The 22,542-nt window shown below is 47.5% G+C and overlaps 1 protein-coding gene across 35 annotated transcripts in view; it reads right to left on the reverse strand.

Moving 5' to 3' along the window:
* GRIP1 (glutamate receptor interacting protein 1) overlaps nucleotides 1–22,542 on the reverse strand; it is a 656,016-nt gene that overhangs the window by 2,572 nt on the left and 630,902 nt on the right. For 21 of the 35 annotated variants that reach the window (XM_072741936.1, XM_072741912.1, XM_072741924.1 and 18 more), the window contains 5 exons: nucleotides 21,815–21,971; nucleotides 20,906–21,017; nucleotides 20,740–20,784; nucleotides 15,992–16,225; nucleotides 1,066–1,212 (listed from right to left, as the gene is read on the reverse strand). In XM_072741936.1, coding sequence (XP_072598037.1) covers nucleotides 1,066–1,212; nucleotides 15,992–16,225; nucleotides 20,740–20,784; nucleotides 20,906–21,017; nucleotides 21,815–21,971 — 695 coding nt within the window. The remainder of the gene's footprint in view (nucleotides 1–1,065; nucleotides 1,213–15,991; nucleotides 16,226–20,739; nucleotides 20,785–20,905; nucleotides 21,018–21,814; nucleotides 21,972–22,542) is intronic. The other 14 variants (XM_072741932.1, XM_072741921.1, XM_072741914.1 and 11 more) reach the window with 1 other exon arrangement.

Below are 22,542 nucleotides of genomic sequence, written 5' to 3' on the forward strand. Positions count from 1 at the left end.
GGTAACTGTGACCCAACACACGCCTTCAGCATCCCGAATCTCCTCAATCTGGATCCAGTATCTCTTCTGAGCAAGGGACCCAAACTGCCACTTGCCCCAGACTGCTGTCCCAGGATGCCCCGAGGGTAGAAAGGACTCCCCGTCCCTACCTGGTACTGACCTGGTCCCCTTCACTGTGTGGAGCCACCCTTCCTCATTCTGCTCCAACCCACCTCCAGTCTCCTGTCTTTCTAAATTGCAAATCACGCCATTATTCTGCGTAAGAAATTCATACGCTGGAGAGCAACGTCCAGGAGTTTTGGCCAAGCGTTCAAGGCCCTCACGCCTGAATCCAGTCTACCTGGTACAGCCTCAGCTTCTGCGGAAGCAGCCACAGCACGGCGCCCATGCAGAGCTTGGGAAGGGCCACCGTAGTTCTTCACTGAGCAAATATTAGCGTGTCTATGGAGAAGGAAAGCATCCCAGAACACCAGGATGGGACCCAGAGTCCCAAGATCACCAGAATGTGACTTTAAAACAACCTAATTCCCCAATGATGACTTGCTTTGGTGAATGTGTGTCCAAAAGCCACCCCATCGGGTTGGCCTCACGCTTCCAAAGTCAGGTCCTGGGTGCCAGACGCATTCCAGCTAAACACGCTCTCAAGACTGACATCCACCCTCTCTTTTTCCTACAAAACATGATTCCTAAAAACCATATGGAAAATCAGGCGCTTGCTTTGCTCCCTGAAACCCTACCTGTCACCCTACTCTGCTTGCTACACAAGTTTTGGCTTTTTGCTTCCAGATCATGGTGAGAGATCCTGAGATACGTCACGGCTATGAGGGGAAGTGGGATAATACTGTGCTGGCACCTGTTCTCAAGAAGTTTATCATCTGCTGGGCAATAGGTACAGGGAACCAGGCAATTTCAGTAGCTGGTGAATCCTACCGAGGGCAGGAGTGTCTGCCCCATAGAGGAGGGGCCCCTAATCGAGTGTCGAGGCAACGAAAGGAAGATGCGTAGGCACCGGTCGAGCAAGACGTGGCCAAGTTACACCAACCAAGGCTTCACCTGCGGTCTTACCTGTAAGAGCCTATCGTAGGGCTTTAAGCCACCGAGATCTCCTGGCCCAGCTGGGCGGATATTTTTGACATACACTCCTTTCTCCAGCAAGCCATCGGCTACGCTGAACCCAAAGTCCTCCATGTCAGAGCTCTTGTACAAGGTGACCTGCAAAGTGACAAAACGGGAAGGGGCGTTCAGCATGGCTGCAGGCTGTTGTTGGCGAGACTTCCTGTCCAGCGATCTTTTCACACTCACTGACTCTGTACCGCTCCGGGTCTTGTTAGGCAGCTCCCCACACCCCTGCACTTCTCCCCCTCCCCGAGAACATCCGTGCAACGTGTAAAAGGCCACACAGAACGGAAAAGGAAGGAGGAGGCGAAGGGCTGGAGGGCCCAGGCCTTTCCTGCTGTGGCTCCTGGCAGTCGTCACGTGGACGCAGGTGAGGCTCTGCCCCCGGCAGGTGGGTGTCTCTGTTTGCTGGGGGCAAGCGCAGGTGTGCGGGCATGGGGAGCGGCGGCAGCGGCCCCTGGATGTCAGGACGGAGCCGGGCTCGCTGCCTGCCCACGTGCCTGCTGCTGTGCCAGAGCGGCGCTCAGCACGTCTTCCTCTGAGCAAGTGCCAGCCTGGAGTCAGGTGCCAGCCTGGAGTCCACTGCTCTGCTATAGCCCAGTGGGCATGTCCATACTGACAGCAACACGAGTTAAAAGACCTGAAGGTGTTCGTGTGAGCGGCACCGTGCTCTGGGGGCTGGCGCCGATAGCAGCCCCTTTGGTTCAGCGACTCAAGTCATTGACCCTTCTCAGCAGTGGGCCACCTGCCAGCTAACGCCCATGCTGACCCCCACCCCAGCGCTCATGCTCACCCCCATCCCAGCGCCCATGCTCACCCCCACCCAACGCTCATGCTCACCTCCACCCCAGCACTCAGGCTCACCCCCACCCCAGTGCTCAGGCTCACCCCCACCCAGCGCTCAGGCTCACCCCTGCCCCAGCGCTCATGCTCACCCTCACCCCAGCGCTCATGATCACCCCCACCCCAACTCATGCTCACCCCCACCCCAACTCATGCTCAATCCCCACCCCAGTGCTCATGCTCACCCCCACCCCATTGCTCATGCTCACCCCACCCCAGCGCTCATGCTCATCCCCACCCCAATGCTCATGGTCACCCCCACCTAACGCTCATGCTCACCTCAACCCAACGCTCATGCTCACCTCCACCCCAACGCTCATGGTCACCCCCACCCCAACGCTCATGGTCACCCCCACCCCAACACTCATGCTCACCCCAACTCATGCTCATGCTCACCCCACCCCCAACGCTCATGGTCACCCCCACCCCAACACTCATGCTCACCCCACCCCAACTCATGCTCAACCCCCACCCCAGTGCTCATGCTCAACCTCACCCCAGTGTTCATGCTCACCCCCACCCCATCCTCATGCCTCCAGTCTGACCACTTGCAAGAGTTAGCCTGAGGTCCAGGCAGTCATCTAGTGGTTCATCCATTCACCAGCTGGGCACCCAGTCCCTACCATGTTCTAAGCTGGCCGCTGATATTACTAAATTTTGCCCGACGCCCTCTGTACAAACTGATGCACTCTTCAGTGATCTGGGCTTATTGTTTTACTCTAACTGTGTGTTTTTTAAACACTTTATTTTTATTTGTATTAGATTTTACTTTCAGACAAGCAGTGCACGAATCTATTCTTGTAAAATAGTAAAAATGTCAGAGCTATGCAGGGCAAAAGGTAAAGATAAGACAGGTCTATTTTTTTTATGCCCAGTTATTTTATTTCAGAGAAGTAGGGACTATTGAAGGAACTACAAAAAGTGGTGTTTGTGGTTTTTTATTTTACTAGGCAGAGAGCTCAAATATCAAGCTGGCCGAGTCTATACAATTCACCAGGCAGCCCTCGTGGTTATTGCCGTATTAGAGGTGAGGAAATTCAATTTTATAGAGGTTAAGTAATTCGCCCAAGGTCACCAAGGTAACGAGTAGTGAGGCCCTGTCTGATTCCAGACATGAAACATTTAACTGCTACATGCTTCTGCCACTCAAAATGCTTTGTTTCATGGGTTCTAAGATATGCTTTATTTTTCACATTTTAAAATCTCTGAAATCAGGTGCATTTTGTCATCCATGGCATCTTAGATCCTATGAATTAAGACATATGAACATCCTACCACCACCTGCCTCTTTCCTTACAAGTGCACTAGGAGAGGGGCCAGATTTTTTTTTAAAGATCTTATTTATTTATTCACGAGAGACGCAGAGAGAGAGGCGGAGACACAGGCAGAGGGAGAAGCAGGCTCCCTGCAGGGAGTCCGATGTGGGACTCGATCCCCCATGACCTGAGCCAAAGGCAGGTGCTCAACTGCTGAGCCCCCCAGGGGTCCCAGGGGCCAGAATTTCAGAGAGAGCTGTATTTTGATGAAATAAAAAAAATCCAAACATATTCAAGAATAGGCTAGAAGAACAAATCCTTGTTACTCATCGCTCACATCTAACAACCATCAAGACCTTATACCACATCCTTCATCCACCCTTCTTTTTTCTTCTTTGGGTTATTATTTTAAGGTGGATGCCAGTCTCTACGTCCTTTCATGCTTACATACCTCAGGATAAATCTCTAAAAAAAAAAAAAAGAAAAAAGATCGTGTTTTTCCCCTAACCTGGGTGTCACTAATTCATTCACCAACTCACCTTATTCCCTGATATCCTCCAACACCTAGTCCAGAACACAATTTCCCTGGTTGTCTCAACACTGGTTTCTACAGTTTTTTGTTTTTTTTTGTTTTTTTCCCAAATCAGGATCTCAAGAAGGTCAGCAGGTGAGTGTGAGGTCCTCTTGTCTAGAGCGTGGCCCCAGGCTGCTGGCTCATTATGGGAACTGTACCATGTCTTCTTCTGGCCTTCATTTCCCTCCCAGGGGAAGTTCCCTCTGCATCCTTGACTGGAGTCAGAGTCAGCTTTCTGAGGAGGGGTGAGAATAGATCTCAGGGGCTTCCTACGACGTCACATCCTTCGATGTCTGGTTGTCCCCCTTTGGGTGGGTCCAGGGGAGGACAGCTTAATTCCTTCATTGTAAGGCTCCCCCTCAACCTCTCACCTAAATTTTTTTTTTCACCTAAAATTTTTTTTTTTTTTTTTATAGTCACAGAGAGAGAGAGAGGCAGAGACACAGGCAGAGGGAGAAGCAGGCTCCATGCACCGGGAGCCCGATGTGGGATTCGATCCCGGGTCTCCAGGATTGCGCCCTGGGCCAAAGGCAGGCGCCAAGCCGCTGTGCCACCCAGGGATCCCTCACCTAAATGTTTTTGACCATTGATGATCAATGTCTGAATAATTTCCTCAGGACGGCAGAGTGATGGTCTTTTTCCAATCCTGTAATATCTTCCATGTTTGCTAGCTACGATTCTTTCATAAAGAAGGCCTTTTCTTTCTTCAAATAGTGCCATTGGGCTACCTTGATGGGCAAGTTGTACCAGAAAGGCACAATGAGGGATCCCTGGGTGGCGCAGCGGTTTGGCGCCTGCCTTTGGCCCAGGGCGCGATCCTGGAGACCCGGGATCGAATCCCACATCGGGCTCCCGGTGCATGGAGCGTGCTTCTCCCTCTGCCTGTGTCTCTGCCTCTCTCTCTCTCTCTGTGACTATCATAAATAAATAAAAATTAAAAAAAAAAAAAGGCACTAACCTTTAAAAAAAAAAAAAAAAAAAAGAAAGGCACAATGAATGCTAATTCTTTCTTTGCATTTCCAGTAAAGGGAATTACTGCACTAAAGACTTCCAATGGCGGCCCAAACACATTTTTGTTGGGAGAGGGGAGGAGTTTTGTAAAGCATCACTATGAACACCTGGGTTTACATACAGATGTTGCATTTCAAGTAATTGCATCATTGTTCTTTCGGGTGCTCCAATTTCCTCATCTTTGACCAAGGGGAGTCTTCTACGTGAACTTCCATGACCTTTTTGAGAGGACTCATTTGTTTTGCTAGCGTCTTTGCTTTCCGGCTCCAAGATATCATGACTCATCATGAATATTTCCTGCTCCCAGTTTGGAAGCAGCCATTCCTCCAAGGTGCCTTCATTGGAGGAAACGTCTTTTAGGTTGTATTCTAGTTCCTCTCTTCCCATCGTCACGCTCCTTTCTCAAAGGAAGGAAGAGGAGGAATAGGCCAAGCTGGAGAAGAAGGGCGGAGGAAGCAAATGGCTAACAGGACTGGTGAGGGCCTGCCATTTTTGGGCCCTCTATATTAGTAGATGAAATCTCTTTGCTCAAGTTTCCTGCTTCTACGCCCCTCTTTGGCTTTGTCTGGGCCTTGACTGTGGGATTTCTTGTCCTTCTGCCCCCTTGGTGTCTTTGTTTGGAGCCATGTTCTCACCGTGTGACAAGTAGCACACCTGGGGCAGGGGCCATCACCACTACTCCTAGAGGCTGGTGCCTCATGGTTTGCTCTGTTCCACTCGCAGCCAGGTACAGGGGAAGGTCTTAGGGACCCTGTGCTAGGGGCTGGATGGGTAAGTGGATGGGCATCTGCTCTGCCGAGCCAGCCACCCTCTTTAGGTGTCCCCGAATGTGAATGTCTGTGCTTGCAATAGGCATTACGCATCTGCCCATTTCGTTCTTAGATCTGAGATAGGTTTTCTAACACGGTGAACCAGTATCCTTGCACTGGGGGAACATTTGGTGTGGGCCTAGAATAACAGCGAACTTCTTCATTGCTCACTGGCCTGTGATTCCTGGATGTCAGCTCCATGGCCAGAACCCAGGAGGGGCCCCAAATAATGTCAACATCAGTCAGTGGTAATACATTAACCAAAATATTCGAGTTGGACGTCAACCAGAGCCAGTTAACAGATTAGCTCATTTAAGGTCAGAGTTGCTGGCCAAGAGGCTTGGATGGCAAACTCTTCAAGAGGAGAGGCTAATCAATGGTTTAAATTGGAAATGAATCTGTTTCTCTGGAAAGAGAAACTGTAGTTACAAGGTTAGAGGACACGGGATTTTTTATAGCCAACTCTGTGGTTCTCCTGGTGGTAGCCAATAACCAAAAAGAAATTATTTAGTAGTGACACAAAAGATAAGATTCCAGGAATCAATAATTCACAAAAATGGGGAGTACAGCTGGCTGCTCTCAAAGCAGCAACAATAAATCGTGCCATGTCGCTGCCGCCCTCCTGCTTGCATGGAGATTGGGGGTCGTTACCTCTGATTTATTTCCTGTCCAAAAAGAATTTCAGGTTTCCAAGGTTTAAGTCACTTTTTTTGGGGGGGGGTCCACCGATTAATTCCTTACCCAGGCACTTTCTTACATATGATTGCTTTTGAACTCCAGGCAACTCTGCGCAGCAGAATTATTCCCTTCTTGCTAATGAGAACAGTGACTCTTAAAGAAGTCGATGGACGTATTTGTCTAGTTTGAATGTACAGGCTCTAGGATGCAGTACTTGAGTAGCTGACCTCATTTACTGTGTTCTTTCCACTAAATCATGATTTTTTTTTTCCTGGACATATAATCTCCTAGCTGGTCAGGCAGCCTTTATCCATTTCCAACTGCCCAACAAACTAAAGATGACTAATTTATCATGTCTGCTGTATTTCTTCTGATCAGAGCCCCTCTGTGGCTTTCCATGAACATCTGCATAAACTCCTGCTCCCAGAGCTCTTTGTGTTGCACTCTGGCTCACGTGAATCAAGATTTCGCTTGTGGGCGTCTCTCTTCTGTGCTCACCAAAGGCCGCAGCCTGGGGACCTGGACTATGAACAGAAGGCTAGATTTTTTCTGTCCTAAAAGGGCCAATGAGCCTCGTGAAGCACAACTCCGGGCAAGAATATGGTTCTACAAAGCTCGGTTCAATTTTAACTCTTCGCCAGCACATGCTGCAATTGCTTCTAACCCTCCCGGGAACAGAAGCTTTACCAAGAGGCAGAAGAGTTCACCACAATTCAAGTCGAGCCTTGTCTTCTATTTCTGGGCAAGTCTGTTCATGTGTCTGAACAACGTCCTCAAGGCAAAGCTGAGAGACCTAATATTTCTGTTTTCAGTTTTGACACATGAATATTTTTAGGCAGCCAAGGCAGTTCTCCCCACTTGGATTTTTTTTTTTAAGATTTTATTTTTTATTCATGAGACACAGAGAGAGAGACAGACAGAGACACAGGCAGAGGGAGAAGCAGGCTCCATGCAGGGAGCCCGATACTGAACTCGATCCCGGGACTCCAGGATTGCACCCTAGGCCGAAGGCAGGTGCTAAACCGCTGAGCCACCCAGGGACCTCCCCCACCACTTAGATTTTAAAGGCCATTGTGTCTACCATCTTGGGCAGATCATGGCAAGTGACGGCTATCCCAGCAGCAGCTTCTAAGCCCTGGCAGCCTTCCTATCGTTCAGCCCCTTGCCTGATGGTTTTAGGGGCCAAACCAACACCTCTATTTCTCAGAGATGGTAGTACTTTTCCTATAAATCACCAGGCACTTGGATTTATTCTTACAGACACCACCAGAGTCGCTCTTTTCCTTTCAACCTGATAATTCAAGAAACGTTGGTTCTGAGGATAATCCTATACTCCTTCTGGGGCTGGAAGGAAAAAAAATAAAGGTCTCGCCTTCCCAAATGCATCTTCCAGGCCAAGAGGGAGTGATTTCAGTTCGTGCCATTCAAACTAGGCTTCAAGACAAACTGGGTCAGAAAAGGCAGCTGCTGCCCTCCTGTCTGGGGAGCCTCCTTGGCGGAGGGAAAGGAACAGCTGCTTCAAGCACTGCCTCCTGCTGCTTCCTGGCAAGCGTGTGGCACCGTGGGCTCGCAAAGTAGGGGCTCAACAAGGAGAGAGTCCCCCGAAATCTCTTGGACTCTGGCTCTAAGTAGGAGCGAGTCGGGACCGACTTGGCCCTCAGGGAGCTGAGCTGTACAGACCTGCGGTAGGTTTAGGTGCTGCTCTCCCGATTCATGCCAGAGCAGCCTCACTCTCTCATTTCACATCACGTCAAAGAGAAGGGGCTAGATCAGCCTCCCAATCCTCCCGGAGATCAACCCAAGGCAAGGGCCCCTCGGTCACTGGGTGGTTGCCGGCTGGGCTGTCAGAATAGGCAGGTAGCTAGGCCCCAACAGGATGCCGGGAGGCCAGCAAGGAGAGAGTCACGGCCAGCTCTCAGGAACGTCAGAGCCCGTCTTGGTAGCATGCCACCAGAGGCCAGATTGAACCAGACAGGCCCAAGATGGCAGGTGCTGTGACAGGAAATCTCTGACCAAGCAAGGAAGGAAGGAGCACGAAACCCTGCGTCTCCACCCCAAGTAATGAAGCTTCCTCCCCCTTGTTCACAACAGTCAAAGATAGAAACCCACACTCTAGGGCACACAGCTCTCTCTCAAGCTTGCCCAATCTCACGTCTCCAGAGTTTACTTTAATAAACCCTAATGCTTGCATCACTTGCCCACTGTATTGTGTCTGTCCTTGAATTCTTCCTTGTATAGGAGACCAAGGACCTTTGGCAACATCTGTAGGTTGAACTGAGTTGAGGCCCCTGGGCCCAGAGTCCCTCTCCCCGGTTCACCCGGCAACCCTGCCACTGTCCCTTTGCTCTTGCCGCGGCCACCACCAAGTCAGCCAGTCGGCAGAGTCTCTGCTCCAGGGTTTTCCTCAGGACTGCCCTCCGGTTACTCAGCACCTGCTCCCTCTGCTCCCGTCTCTGCTTTCAGGCTCCCAGCCTGCCCTGGCCTGGCTCTCCTCCAGTTCTTGACCCTTTCCGATTCCCTGTGCAACCTACTGACCTCCATTCTCTTTAGGTCTATGTGGGTCTCCTCGCTCTAGGGTCCACCTGCATCTCTGGGTGGGTGGGGGGGCATGCCCTCCGCTCACCCCTTGGGCCTGTGGGAGTTCAGGGCCAGGCTCGCTGCCATTCAGGAACGATGACAAGTTACACACAACTGACCAAACCCCTGCTACACGGAGCGCTAACGGTCTCCTCGGTGTTATTTCCTCATTCCAGGTGTCGCTGAGGTCACACACTGCAAAGATTCTCAGACCAAGGAGACAGCTCTCCATCAATCTAAGGGAAAGAAAGAGACTAGCCCGGGCAAGACCATTATAGCGTAATCCTTGCTATAGCCAGACAAGTAAGATGACAGGACAGTGGTGAAGGAAGAAGTCCGCAGGCTAGTCTCCAAGGACCAGGGCGTTAGGGGAACAGAGTGACCCTCAGAAAGCTCTGGCACCTGTAAGTGTACATCCTACAGATAATACAGTATCCCATGACCTATAAATGAACATACTTGATCACAACAGAGAGACATAAACAGGAAGAGATGAATGATTCCCCGGCCAGAGCTAGACTTAAGGGAGGCTATTAACACTTCTGAAGAGGTGTGATGGGGGATTGCTGACCAAGGGACAAGATGAAGATCAAAGACCTGAGGTGACCTGAAGATCAAAGACTAAGAAGTAAGGCACATGGGAGCACTGACATGGCCTGTGGGTCATCTGAGTCTGGGGGACTGCAGCTTTGTTGGGGCATTTCTAGTGCTCAGAGCTCAGGCCCTACAAAGTGGACGGCAAGCTTGCTGGAAGGCAGAGGTACAGCTGCAAGTGAAAAGATGACCTCAAAGGCTTTGCTTTTATTTCCCTGTAAGTCATTGGGCAGCTTTAATCCTAACTTGGAAATCTTATTCTTGCATTCTTGCTTTTTTCCCCCCTCACTGACTGAGACATATAGAAAGTTTCTTCATCCCCTTTTGAACAGGCTTTGTCATCCCACTGTCATTTCCTGTAAAGAGTGAAACAAACAAAAAATTTTGACACCAGCCAATCATTTTTATAAGAATTATATCGGGGCACCTGGACGGCTCAAATGGTTAAGCCACGGACTCTTGATTTTGGCTCAGGTCATGATCGCAGCGTGCTGGGATGGAGCCCTGCAAATGGGCCCCACGCTCAGCAGGGACTCTGCTTAAGATTCTCTCCCTCTGCTCCTCCCCCTAATACATAGATAAATCTTTATTTTTTTAACTTTAATTTTTTAAAAGCTTTCATTTATTCATGAGAGACACACAGAGAGAGGCAGAGACACAGGCAGAGGGAGAAGCAGGCTCCCTACGGGGGGGCCTGATGCGGGACTCGATCCCAGGATCTGAGACAAAGACAGATGCTGAACCACTGAGCCACTCAGGGGTCCCAATAAATAAATCTTTAAAAGAAAAGAATTATATCTTTTACATTTTAAAAAGTATGTTTTAACAGAATCATAGATCAAGGAAGCTGAGGGAATGATCCATTTTGGGGACTGTCAGGGCTGAAAGTCATGACTCATTTAAAACCTACAATGCAAAAAATCAATCAATCAATCAATCAATCAATCAATCCTACAACACACCCTCCAGCCCTTATTCTGCAATCCCATGTCCCCCAACAACCTTCTGATTATCACTGGCCCGGGTTTCACAGGGAGAGGATCTGCTCGCCAGGCTAACGGTAGCGACTAGTAACTGGACACGCATCCATTGGTCTTTGCAAACAGATGCCCATCCTGCTTGACGCCCCCATCTCGAGGGCCCCAAGGCTGAGTTTGCTTTTCAGGCTGGGAGGCCGTGGAGACCGAATTTTCTGGGTTTCCAACACTGCATGGCTGAGGCGACTTCCCCAGGGGGGGAAATGCTACTTGTGAAGGCTCCCCTCCTGAGCAGGATCCTGCCCCCACCTTTGCTAAAGGACAAAAGCAAGGTTCTGAGAAGTGACATGGCTAATGCCTGTCAGACTGTGACCAAACCTTGGTGGGGCCTGATGACAAAGTCTGTGCTCTTTCTGATTTACCCCCTCACTACCGCCTCTCCCCCGGCCCACCTGGAGGAAAAGGAACTGGAGCTAGCAAAGAGGGGTAGGCAAAAGCAGAAGGTGCATATATTCAGTTTGTCATTTTTAGCTTCTCGTGGCTTCCACCGTAAGACAAATCTATAGGAGCTATTTGGAGAATAGGTCGAGGCGGGCCATGGGGACTTGTTTCATCTCGAGCACTGACTCCAAATATCTGGCGAAGAAGGAGGCATGTGTCTGAATAAGATACATTTTTCCAGTTCCTATTTCCTCCTAGGGCTGAGCCTCTCTTCTTGACGCCTGACTCGGGGAGACTATTGCGGGAGAGACTGCCGTGAGGCACTGCCAGTGACACCTCTTACAAGGACAAAAGCAACTGTGTCCTCTTGGGAAAAACAAAGCTCCCCTCTCTAAACATCCAGATACATTGGAAATGGAAAGTCAACTTGGCTGGGGAAAAAGTGCTGGTAGCCAAAGCAGGTATAAGAAATCACGGGGATCCTAGCAGACAACTCAAATGTTCCAGGGTCGTGTCATCTGCACCCCTAAATAAAAGTTGGTTGCTGAAAAAGGATTTTTTAGACCTTTCTGTATGATGGTAAACACCAATAGCTGCATACAGTTAAGGAATATAATTTTACTTAAAACCACAAATGGCAGGGCCAAGGGAAATGTCAATATGACTAGGAAAAAAAAAGTCTGAATGTTCTGAATGTGGGGCAACTTTCTACTCTACAGGGAAAAAAAAATATTTTTTGCTTTAAAGTATGCAAAGAAGGGAAGCTAGCCTTCATCTCAGAAATAGATTAAGTGGCCATAAAGGATATTTAAGCATCAGAAGGGAAAGTAGGGTTATCAATGAGCTGTAGCTAAGATCACAGGCTCCTTATCTGTAAAGAGAAAGAATCTGTGATAAGCTATAGTACAAACCAGAATTCATTTTAAAGATAAAACCCAGAAGCTGCAGGGCCGAAGACGCAACCTCATTTCCTTTCTTCCCCTGCCAACCCAGCTCTTGCCAATGATTTTGCTGAAACAGAATCATCACCTCCATTAGCAAGACCTCAAGTAGCGATCCGCAGTCTTTAGGGTGCAAGACAATCCCCCGAAGGGGTTGCTAAAATGTAGCTTCTTGGCCTGCACCCCCAGAAAATGCTGACCAGGCTAGTCTGCGTGGGGTTTAGGAAACTGAATTTTAATAAGCGTGGAAGGGATCATCAGAGGTTTTTATGCCAAACTACTGTCTAAGGCAGGAGTCTGCGAATGTTTGGTCAACACCCATTAATACATTTTGAAATCAGCTTACTACAATGGTATTTGGAAAAAAAGGACAGAAAATAGGAAACGTTAGCATGAACGGCGCAGTCAGGTTTTGTATTCGGTCACACGAGAGTGTGGATGTTTGCATGTCCTGAGTCGCAAGGTTGTGTTTCGGATCGTCTCAATCGGAGAGGCAGTGGCCTCAGGGGACTTGAGTGTCACGTCCCTGTGACACCCCCCTGCACCGTCCCCTTACACCCTGCTAAATATCCAGCCATCTCCCCAGCTCTAACGTCCTCCTCCATCCACGCAGCCAGAAAAGGGAGTGGGCCTGCGGGTCTATGTGAGGTCCAAGTGTCATGCAGGACAGGACGACTAGCTCTGGGGGTTCAGGACTGAACGTACACAACTTGAAGGAAGGCTTGCCCAGACTCAGAAGAGCCTCAGATGCAGCAGATGATGTGAAATGAAAGAAAACCGTGTAGCCCCTGACCCGAGCTTGGGACTCTCTGCAGGTCTGAGGGAAAAGAAGGAAGGGCAAGGACGACTGGGTGGAAAGTCACTGGGCAACCAATGGAAAGAAGCTGAGACCCAAGAACCTGCAAGAACCTGGCCCACCCTGTATTCTTCACGTTGGAAGGTGATGTCAGCCACCCGTCACCCGGAGATGGAGCTGTATTTGCTTGTTTTCTTGCCCCAGCAGTGAGAACGGCTACTTGCCCATTGGTTCACACCCCCTTGATCCAGCTGCTCCTGAACCCGGAATGAGTCTATGGGCACTGGCTTGGACAGGAGCAGATCTGCGACCTGTCCTCCAGGCGACAGATCTCTCCAAGGAGCAAATGGCAATGGGAAACGACACCAAGCCTGGCGCGCCACTCACCTCCTCCGGCCTCTCTGCTCTGGTCATTGCAGCCCCTTGGGACTTCCTCCACCAGGTCCACTTGGAGGAGCCCACCAGCGGGGCACAGGGGACTGCACGCCAGCCCGCATCCCACTTGTCAAGCTGTGTGTCCAGCTTGGGATTATCTCCAACTCGAACAAGGAATGTTTTTCTGATGCCCTGGCCCTTCTCCACTCCACCACCCACAACAGTGCCTTTTCCTCATTTTTACAAAAGAAAAATTAGGCTAAAAGCCACGATAGGCTAGTGGCACCCCGCTGGGAGAACAACTCAATCCCACCAACAAGTCACTGTGCTTTTTCCTCACGGTGTCAGGCAACTTCGCAGGGGTCAAGAGACACCCACGGGCCTTGCCAGCACGACCTTGAGTCCGAGGGACTGTGTTGTTGTGCACGCCATGCATTTAACAACCAACATGTGGGTGGCCCAATAGAATACCTGAACTCGCTCTCGAAAGGAAAAGAGAGCCGGGATGTGGCCTACACCAGGCCATACACAGGCCATACAGCACGCCCAGGATTCCGGGTTGTCAGGCTGCACACTCCCTGGCTACCTTTCCCCCTTAGCTAGATCCTTTGTGTGTGTGCCATATGACGCCCAGCACACCACCACCTACTTTTGAGCGTTCTCGCTCATTTGGGACTGACTCAGAAGGAAAGTGAAGCTTCATGGGAGATGCCCCCATTGCCACCGCTGAGGGGAAATGCCTGGAGCGAAAGCAAAAAGCAGCATCCCGCTGATTAGGTCGAAGTGGCCCCTCCGTGTGGGGGACCCTGTGGCCCCACTGCCACACTGCCACTCATGGTGCTGGCAGGTACAGTTTGCCTCTTTAAGAAAGAAGATGGATTTCTTTCTTTTCTTTTCTTTCTTTCTTTCTTTCTTTCTTTCTTTCTTTCTTTCTTTCTTTCTTTCTTTCTTTCTTTCTTTTTCTTTCTTTCTTTATTTTTAAACCTCAGTGATAACAACCTGCACAGCAAATTCCTCATCATTATCTTTGCTAAATGCTTGCGGTGCAGCAGGGATGGGCCGACAGGCCTTTGTACCGGTGGCCTATCAATAATCTTCCTCTGAGGCAAGTGCCTCGCTCTCCAAGGAAAAATGACTCTATTTTACACCTGCTATTTCCCTATCCCGTGGATGGAGGTAATAAATATCTGCTAAGAAGGGCTATTATTGTAAGGGCGAAAAATATAAAGTGTACAGAATAGGAACTCAATACATGCTGGTGTCCTTTCCCTTAGGGGCTGAAGGAGGGTGGGTTAGGAAGCGTGCTCTTCTCGCCTGGGCAGGAGAATGTTTGAGAAGAGGGGCGGCCAGTATTCTCAGACACCTGAGGGAGTCAGGTGAGGCTCACATGCTCCTGGTACAGCTGGATTGGCATGGACCCCACAGCTTCCCCTATGTAATCACCAGAGGGGACCTTACAGCCTCCTCATGGGATTTGCCAATTAGCATATTAGGGCCTTTGACAGGCAGTACCAAACAGATGCCCCAATTCAGGGAAGCTGGATGAACAAGCGGACTCCCTGCGTCCCCACCCTCCAACACCAGACACTTCTTTATTGTGATTCCTCCTAACGCACAGGCTCCGATTGCAGGCTTTGTTCACTTTGGGATGTTGGCATTCCCCAACGTGCCACCATCCCCGACATCTCTTTGCACAAGCTTCCTGCTGCACTTGGAATGCCCTCCTGTCCCCCACCTTCCTGCAGAGCCCACACCGGCTCCTAAGAAGCCTTGCCTGTCTCCTCTGTAGAGGGTGAGGGTCCACCCTCTGTCCCCCCACCCCAGTCAGCCCCGTCCTGCCTCTCTTACTGTACCCTCCTCCCCATCTTCCCACGCTTTCCCACCCTAGCTCGCCATGAGACTACGTGCCCCATGGGGGTTCACAACACACTGGCACATGTACCACATGAGTGGGTGAGTGAGTGGTAAGAATTAACCCAGCATGGGGACACAAGGTTTAGAACTCAACCTCCCATTCTGGTCTTTCTTTGACCATATCCTTTGTCAGCTGGCAAAGCCAATAGCCGCAAAAAATTATAAAATATCTTTTATACGGGTGCTTAGGGAAATTGAAGTCTTCAGAGGGAAAAAGGGGGTGTAGGGCTTGTTTCCTCCTCTCAATCCAACATCTACTTGCTTTTCTGGGTAAGACAAATAACCAATTTCTAGCAAATAGGTCATTAACTCCAGAGAGGGTCTTGGTTCTCAAGACCAAAGATCTCAAGAAGGGTGAGATCACTACTGTCTATGTATCTTTATGTATTAACTAAAAATAAAGCATTAGTTCCATGGAAGAAAATCAGAGGCACCTCCTTATCACTGCTCTCCTTGCCCCGGGCTTCTGCAAACACTGTCACTTGCACATGCCTTGTTGAAACTCGGCCAGCAACCCCAATTCAGCTCTGTGTGCCACAGGGGACTTTCTTCCATGAAGTCAAGTGAGGCAACCATCACAGGCCGAGATGGGACACACCAGGACGTGCCCTGTCCTGACCCAAGACATCCATATCACATCTTCTGCATAACATAACCGTCTGCTAAGCCTGCCATTAAAGAGCAAGCATTCCAACATTATGCCTGAAACTCATTTTCAATGAAGCTACAATCATATGACAATCAGAAAATCTTTGTCCCACTTCCAAAGAACGACAGACCAATTCATCTAAGCTCCATGGGACGCTGGAGCCTCCAGCCTTTGTGCGAAGATTTTGGCCACAAATAGGTTTTTAGTAAATTCACTGCTCCAAAGCGAATTTCCCCCATTTTACAGGATAACATCCCAAAGGTCACAATCTGAGCACAGAGTCCCTGACGATCTGCCTTTGGCCGCTGGCTTCTGTCGCCAGCTGAGCCCGCAGGAGCATGTCATTACCACGCCAGGCACTGCGTGTCATTACCGCAGTGCTCACGCTAAGCAGAGTGGCTACTAAGGGTGACAGAGGAAAGAGAAGAAAGCATCCTGACCTTGTGCAGCTCCACGGGAGTTGGGGACATGATCTCCTTGATTTCTTGTTTCATTTTTCTCAGGGTGACAGACTTTCTGCCCACATCTGAGGGCAGGGTGTTGCTCCGAGTCGTTTGGCTGTAATGTGGCCGCGAGCTGCTCCGTTCCTGGAAGCTGGCCTGTCGCCCCAGCTGACTGCGAGGTGTTGGGGCCTCATGATTCAAACTCATCGTGCTCCCCGACATGATTGTCGCCTGTGGCATTGACAATTTTCAGAAACAGTTAAGCCCTGGACTAAGGAAAGGGTTCGGTCGCTCAACATTAAGCACATTTTTCCTTCTGCCCAGTCAAAATACAGTCTCTTCGGGGCACAACCAAAGGCTGGAGAATGGACATACTAATTGAACTATGAAAGTCTGGGAACACGCTTCGCAAATGACATTTATAATGCACATCTCAAATCCAATTTAAGTACTTAAGCCATTGAGTTTATTTAATCAAATACCACCCCTGGCAGTTTGGAGGCAAATTGAAAAGCTATAACATTTGCTTCCTGCAAACTACATTCTAAGCATTAACTTTCCACCGAGTGGGCTCTAAAGATGGGATTCATGAAGCCACTTCAATATATCTTCCAGCAATGGACAAAGAACTTTTCACAGTGGAACCAGGCGGCCTCCCCTGGCTGCCTCTAGCCCCACCTGGAGGTAACAAGGGGCGGAAACAGGGCTATTGATAGAAAGGCAATTACCCAACGCTACCCACCTACCACTGGTACACTGTCTTCCCTTTGGCCTTCTGACCTGCCCCAGAATTCTGTAGAATTACAGAAGTCTCCACACCACTTGGCGTAGGTCACTGTTTCTTAGAAATGGCCTTCGTGGGAGATCCTCAGAAAGGCCAAGAGTAATCATTTATTGTGCTACTGGATTCAACCCTTTGCTCAAAAGCTGGGACACTTGGATTGGATTTTACCAGTGAACTGGGAAGCTTGTTCCATTTCTAAGTATGTTCATATGCAAGGGAAAGGCAAGGTTAGATCCCAAATATGACTGAATCTTAGACGTGAAACTGAAAAAGCATCTGGAACCAATGTCATGTTGAGGATGTTCATTTCTCATGGTACCATGGGAATGCTAAAATTCTGAAAACAAAACTGCAGCCAGCAACATCTTCCTCGGTAGGATGGTCGAACGTTGGTACACCAGGATTGGTGAACCCGCTTGATGTCATGGCAACAGAAAACAAACTCTACATGCTGTGTTGCTGGCCACACTGCGATCTCATGGTTCACATTCATAAGGATGCTAAAAGCAGTGGGGTGTCATTTGTTGAGTCCTTGTGTTCTCCCACTTGAGCCTCACAACAACTTAATGAAACACACACTCCTAATTTGTAGGTGCAGAAACTGAGGCACACAGAGGTTGACCTCCCCAAGGTGACACAGGTAGTACATGAGCCAAGGGCACCATCTAAAATTATTGATTAGGAGGGAACCCTGCAAAGTGACAGACTTTTCATTTGTTATCTTTCTAAGATTTTGTAATTCCAAGAGCCACCTGGTGTTCGGCTATACACACACCAGTAACAAGATCTTTGAACTGAAGCCAAGTATTGGCGCACATGTATGTGTATCTACAACTCTGTCGAAAAAGGAACAAAACCAGTTATCAATATCTTGACTAGATTCGTCAATTATTGATAATTTTGAAAAAGAAAAATTTAATTGTAGGAAAAACCTTACTGGTCACTGACCGTTAACATGTGCTAAGTACCACACATACATGTCTGTAGGTTGTCATTTAATACTTAAGATAAGTCTGTATGATAGGTATTGGAGTTATCATACCTCCCCATTTCAGTCACAGAAAAGGATGCCCGGCTAGGTCGAGCAAGTTGCCCAAGAGTCTGGGATTGCAGTCCTTGCACTCTGATTCTAGAACCCTTATTCTTGACTACTAGGCTGTATTGCTTCCCAGTCAAGTATTCGGTTGATTTTTTTTTTTTTTGAACTGACTTTTTAGGAGATTTTAAAAGAAAAAAACAAACCCTAATATTTAAACCAATGTGGATTATCCATAGTATGTTTTTTTTTTTTTTCAGTTAAATCTATTTTTAAAATCGAAAGCTTTTGACTACTAGCTCTGTTGGTGTCATGGGACATCCTTCTCTGTGTCTCCACTGTTAAGTGACAAGCACCCAGTGATTATTGTTCTTGCAGTGGTGACCATCCATCTACTGTTTTTACCTACTAAGACAAGTTGTTTGCTTTGTTAATATCTATTTTTTATTTTCATTTTTCATGGGACCAGTCGGAAACACGTTGGAGATAAAATACTTAATCTCTACAACAGGGAGATAACAGATCTGCTTTGATGAGCCTTGGCCACAACAGAAATCCCAAACTGATCTAGAAAGAGTTCTGCTGGAAGCAAGGTTTCAAAGCATGGCTTGACTGCTTTGTTTAAAGTGAGCTTTAAACAACAACAACAAAAAAATGGACTTACTATGGAGGAATATGAAAATTAAAACAATATATAAAATATAAAATAAAGCTTAAAAATAATTAAAACATAATATATAAAATATAAAATAAAGCTTAAAAATAATTATTTTGAATCATCTAAGATTTGCTTTTACTTAGAGATTCTCTATTGCCTAGTTCCATTTTGCACAATTTATAATTTATAGTTATAATCCCCTCCCCCAAATTATCAGTAAGATAACTGATATACATAAAGCTTAGAGGGATATGTGCAAGGGTTTTCTATTTGATATTTAGTTAAATGTTCTTCCTATATTAAACAAAAAAACCGCAATTAAGGCAATGTTCATTAATAAAAATGGCAAAAATAATTTCTATTGAATAATTATTAAATGCTATGGTCTGTGTGAAGTGCCATATAAGCATTAATCATTATAATCCCCTTATTTTACAGAAGAATAACTATCTGATAAGACAGATTAAGTAACTTGTCTAAAATGTTAGTGTGAATTTTTTTCTTTTGTTAAAACTATACATTTTTCAGGGCTAAAGTTGAACCTAAATAATTGCTAGCTAATGGGGAGAATGCCTAGTATAATTTTCACTTCCATTTCAATTGTAATCATTTTTTGTTTTAGCTAATCTTCTACATTTATTATAGTTACAGTATGCTATAAATTTTAATACTGGATGTAAATTTCATGTGCAAGAAACTAGCTCTAATAATATTTTTTTTTGCACCGTAACATTTACAATAAGCAATCAGAGTTCATTATACTCGTTATAATACAAGTATAAATAAAACTCTAATTTATAGATTTGCCAATCATTCTTCCTTGTTATAGGGCTTTGATCTGCTTTTGGCTTATAAGCCCAACCCATTTCTGGATTTATAATTTCAAGGGTCCTACCTACCTGAAGCAATGTTAGAAAAGGTTTGTAGGCTATTGCAACACAACATCCATGCTCATAGATGTCGTGTTCGTTAGGTAACTCACTCTCTGGGTGAAGACCCAACCTCACTGTGTTACTTTTTACATTACCCTTGTTTGACCTGCTGTAAAAGAAGATATTAGAAGAACAGCTGATTCTTTGAAAGAGAAGTATCAAAATGCAAAGTGAAGAAGGCATATGAGCCAACTATGCTTTGAAAAGCAGGAGTATGTTCAAGAATTGTGAATTGAGCTCATTATCCAATTTGGGCCCCTTCTGCTGATCATTCTATACACAGGGAGTGGTAAAAGTTTAAATAAGCCAGCTGATACTTAAGCATTTTACTCTTTTTGAAAGTTGCCTAAAAAGGAACCAATTGTTAATGTCCTCATTTATTTAAGTTTTATAGTATTATCCATCTCCAGGCCCTTTAACCGTGCTCTGAAGTTTCAATTCATGCCAGGTAGTACTATGGTCTTTGTAAGTTCACACTAATATTTTCCTTTATAATTCTCTTTGCAGATTCACAGACATTAGAATCACATCAAATATCCACACATGCAATTGAGAAGCAAAATAATATAAAGATGAGTACTTGTTTTAGAATTGCAATTTCACCCACTTATGCCATTCACATTCCTTATGGTGACTTGGGGACCTCATATGACATCAAAATAAAAAAATGAGACTTTTGCCGCTTTATTTTTTTACAGCTCAGAAAATTTAAAAGAACATAAAAGGAAACAGCCCAGGACCTCCTAGACCACAGTGCGAATATCGTCAGCAAATTCATGGCTTTGATTAAAGAACTCACCAGGAGTCCAGCTATTATGTTCCATGTTGCCACAACTCCTAGAATCCACACTAAGTTAATGTGGAATCAGGATTTGCAAATGAACAGCAGAGTACTGTGTAATATTTTGGCTGCTTTTCACACAGACCGGCCCTTTTTCACCAGCTGCGTTGTTGTCTACGTTGAGGGCAACAAACCCAACCAAAATAAAATAAAATTTCCTCTTATGTTCCGCTTCACGATCAAATTAACTGCTGTACCAGGTACAAATGAAAACATGCCAAAGAAACCTTTCTAAAGCAACTAAGAGGATGAGCTGCGCCACGGCCGGGAGGCTTTAGCTCCCTCCCCGGCGACTCGGTGGCAAACAGGTACAGTCAGGGTTAGCAGGGAGCCATGGCAAAGGCCACAAGTCAGTAAGCTCGGGGTGGGGGGTGGAGATGGGGAAAGAAATACTTTCAACTGCACTGAATCAAATCAAAATTGCTGTCCAGAAGGCAAGGGGGGCAGGGAAGGCAGCTTCACAAGCAAAAAATATAAACATAAAGGGTAGCTACCAAGAGAGTCATGTTTCTCAAAGACACACGCCTGTCAGCTTTCTCCTGTGGAAAGGGGTTAAAGCTTTTAAATGAACTGATGTGATAAGTGCAAACTCAAAAGGACCAAAAAAAAAAAAAAAATGAGTGTAGAAACGATACAAGTCAGCAGCAGGGCCGAGGCTACCTCGAGTTCTCTCAGAATTCCCGACTGTCCACAGGTTTCCAAGTCCTCCAGCGCTTGGGACCAGAAGTTCTCCTCCTGTTCGGCCTCCGTACTGTCGGGAGCCCCTGTAAAACTGTTGTCCAAAAAGCACAGTCTGCGTTGAGAACTTGCCAGATGGGATCCAGAATCAATCTCTCTCTCTCTCTCTCTCTCTCTCTCTCTCTCTCTCTCTCTCACACACACACACACACAATGGGACATTCTTTTTGGGGTCTGGCTTTCTTCCAACTCCAAGTGCAAGGACTTGGGCCTTCCAACTCCAAGGCCTTTCTTCCCCTCCAAGTGGGGATGCTTTCGGAAGTGCAAAGTATTTCAAAGAGTGGAAGGAAGGACCGTGGCCTTCCAGACTAGACTTGGGCATCCATGAGCCCGTGGAATGGGGCGCATCACCACGGTGCTGGGTGGGAACACCTCTCGGCTACTCCGCCTCCTGAAAGACAAGTCAGGCCTCCAAGAGAAAATGTTGTCTCCCCTATAAATACTGGTATGCATCACGTAAGGGCTATTGGTTTTTATGAGTTTCCTTAAAATATTTTTGTTAGGGAACAAAATTGCTAAAATATATCTCAATGCAAAATGGGGGGCTCTTTGACATATCCTTTTTCTTTTTTTAAAATACAAGTTAACACAATGCAACCTTTGAAAGGAAAAGAGAAGACACCAGTCAGAGAGTGAGGACATGAAAACTCTGGTTTTCATGAGGGGAAACAGCTCTTGCCCTGCCATGGGGTGGTGCCCAGGCTCCTGCTGGGTGGCCCACGTCTCTGAACCCTGCCACTGGGCCAGTGTCATGCCAGCAACTCGTGTCATGGGGAGTAGAGAGGGTCAGATCTGGGCCGATGGCCAGGCAGCAGTTGATGAAAACCTTACCCACTGACTGTGGACCGGTCCCAGTCTTCATTACTCAGCCCCACGTCTGGGTAAGTCTGGCTTCGCGGCTTAGTGACCGGGGACAGGCTGCCTCTCTGCTTCGGACCCCTCCACTCATAAGTGTTGAAGTTGTAGCCCGAGGCCTGAAAGCCAGAGCCTGGAACAAAAGTCAGGTGTCACCTTCTGTTTCTGAGAAGGACTGGAGAGGTCTTTTTGGTAACGTGTCTTTTCCTGTGGTTTCCATCCGTTGATTCAAGGCCGCTGATGTGAACTGAACTTGGGATCAGAAAGGCTGTCAAGATAATATTCAAGTCTTATATTCAAAACACAGTCACTCAAGATATGTCAACTGATGCCAACGACAGTCCGGAGGTAAGACCTTTAGACCTAAGCAGGAGAGCCCACTGTCTCGGACCTGTTTTTATTAGGGCCCTTGCCTTGCTCTCTCTGGGCAAGGAATCTGCTGGACCAGGGGGAGGTGCCCACAAGACCTGTATCCAACCCTTGATGTGATAAATGCAAACTCTCTCGAACTAGAGCAAGTTCTGGAAAGTCAGAAGCCTGAGCTTCCTGCCCAGATACCTGTGTCCACCTACAGGATGCATGAGGGCTTCTTACCCCAGTCTCTCCCTTTGAGAATGGAATTTGCCACCAGATGTAGGTTTCAGGCCCAAGGAGTGGCTAAGGGGCTGCTGGCTGCAGGGGTGTGGATAGAGCTTGGTTCTGCA

This window comes from Vulpes vulpes, chromosome 16 (assembly GCF_048418805.1).
Source record: "Vulpes vulpes isolate BD-2025 chromosome 16, VulVul3, whole genome shotgun sequence".
Taxonomy (NCBI): domain Eukaryota; kingdom Metazoa; phylum Chordata; class Mammalia; order Carnivora; family Canidae; genus Vulpes; species Vulpes vulpes.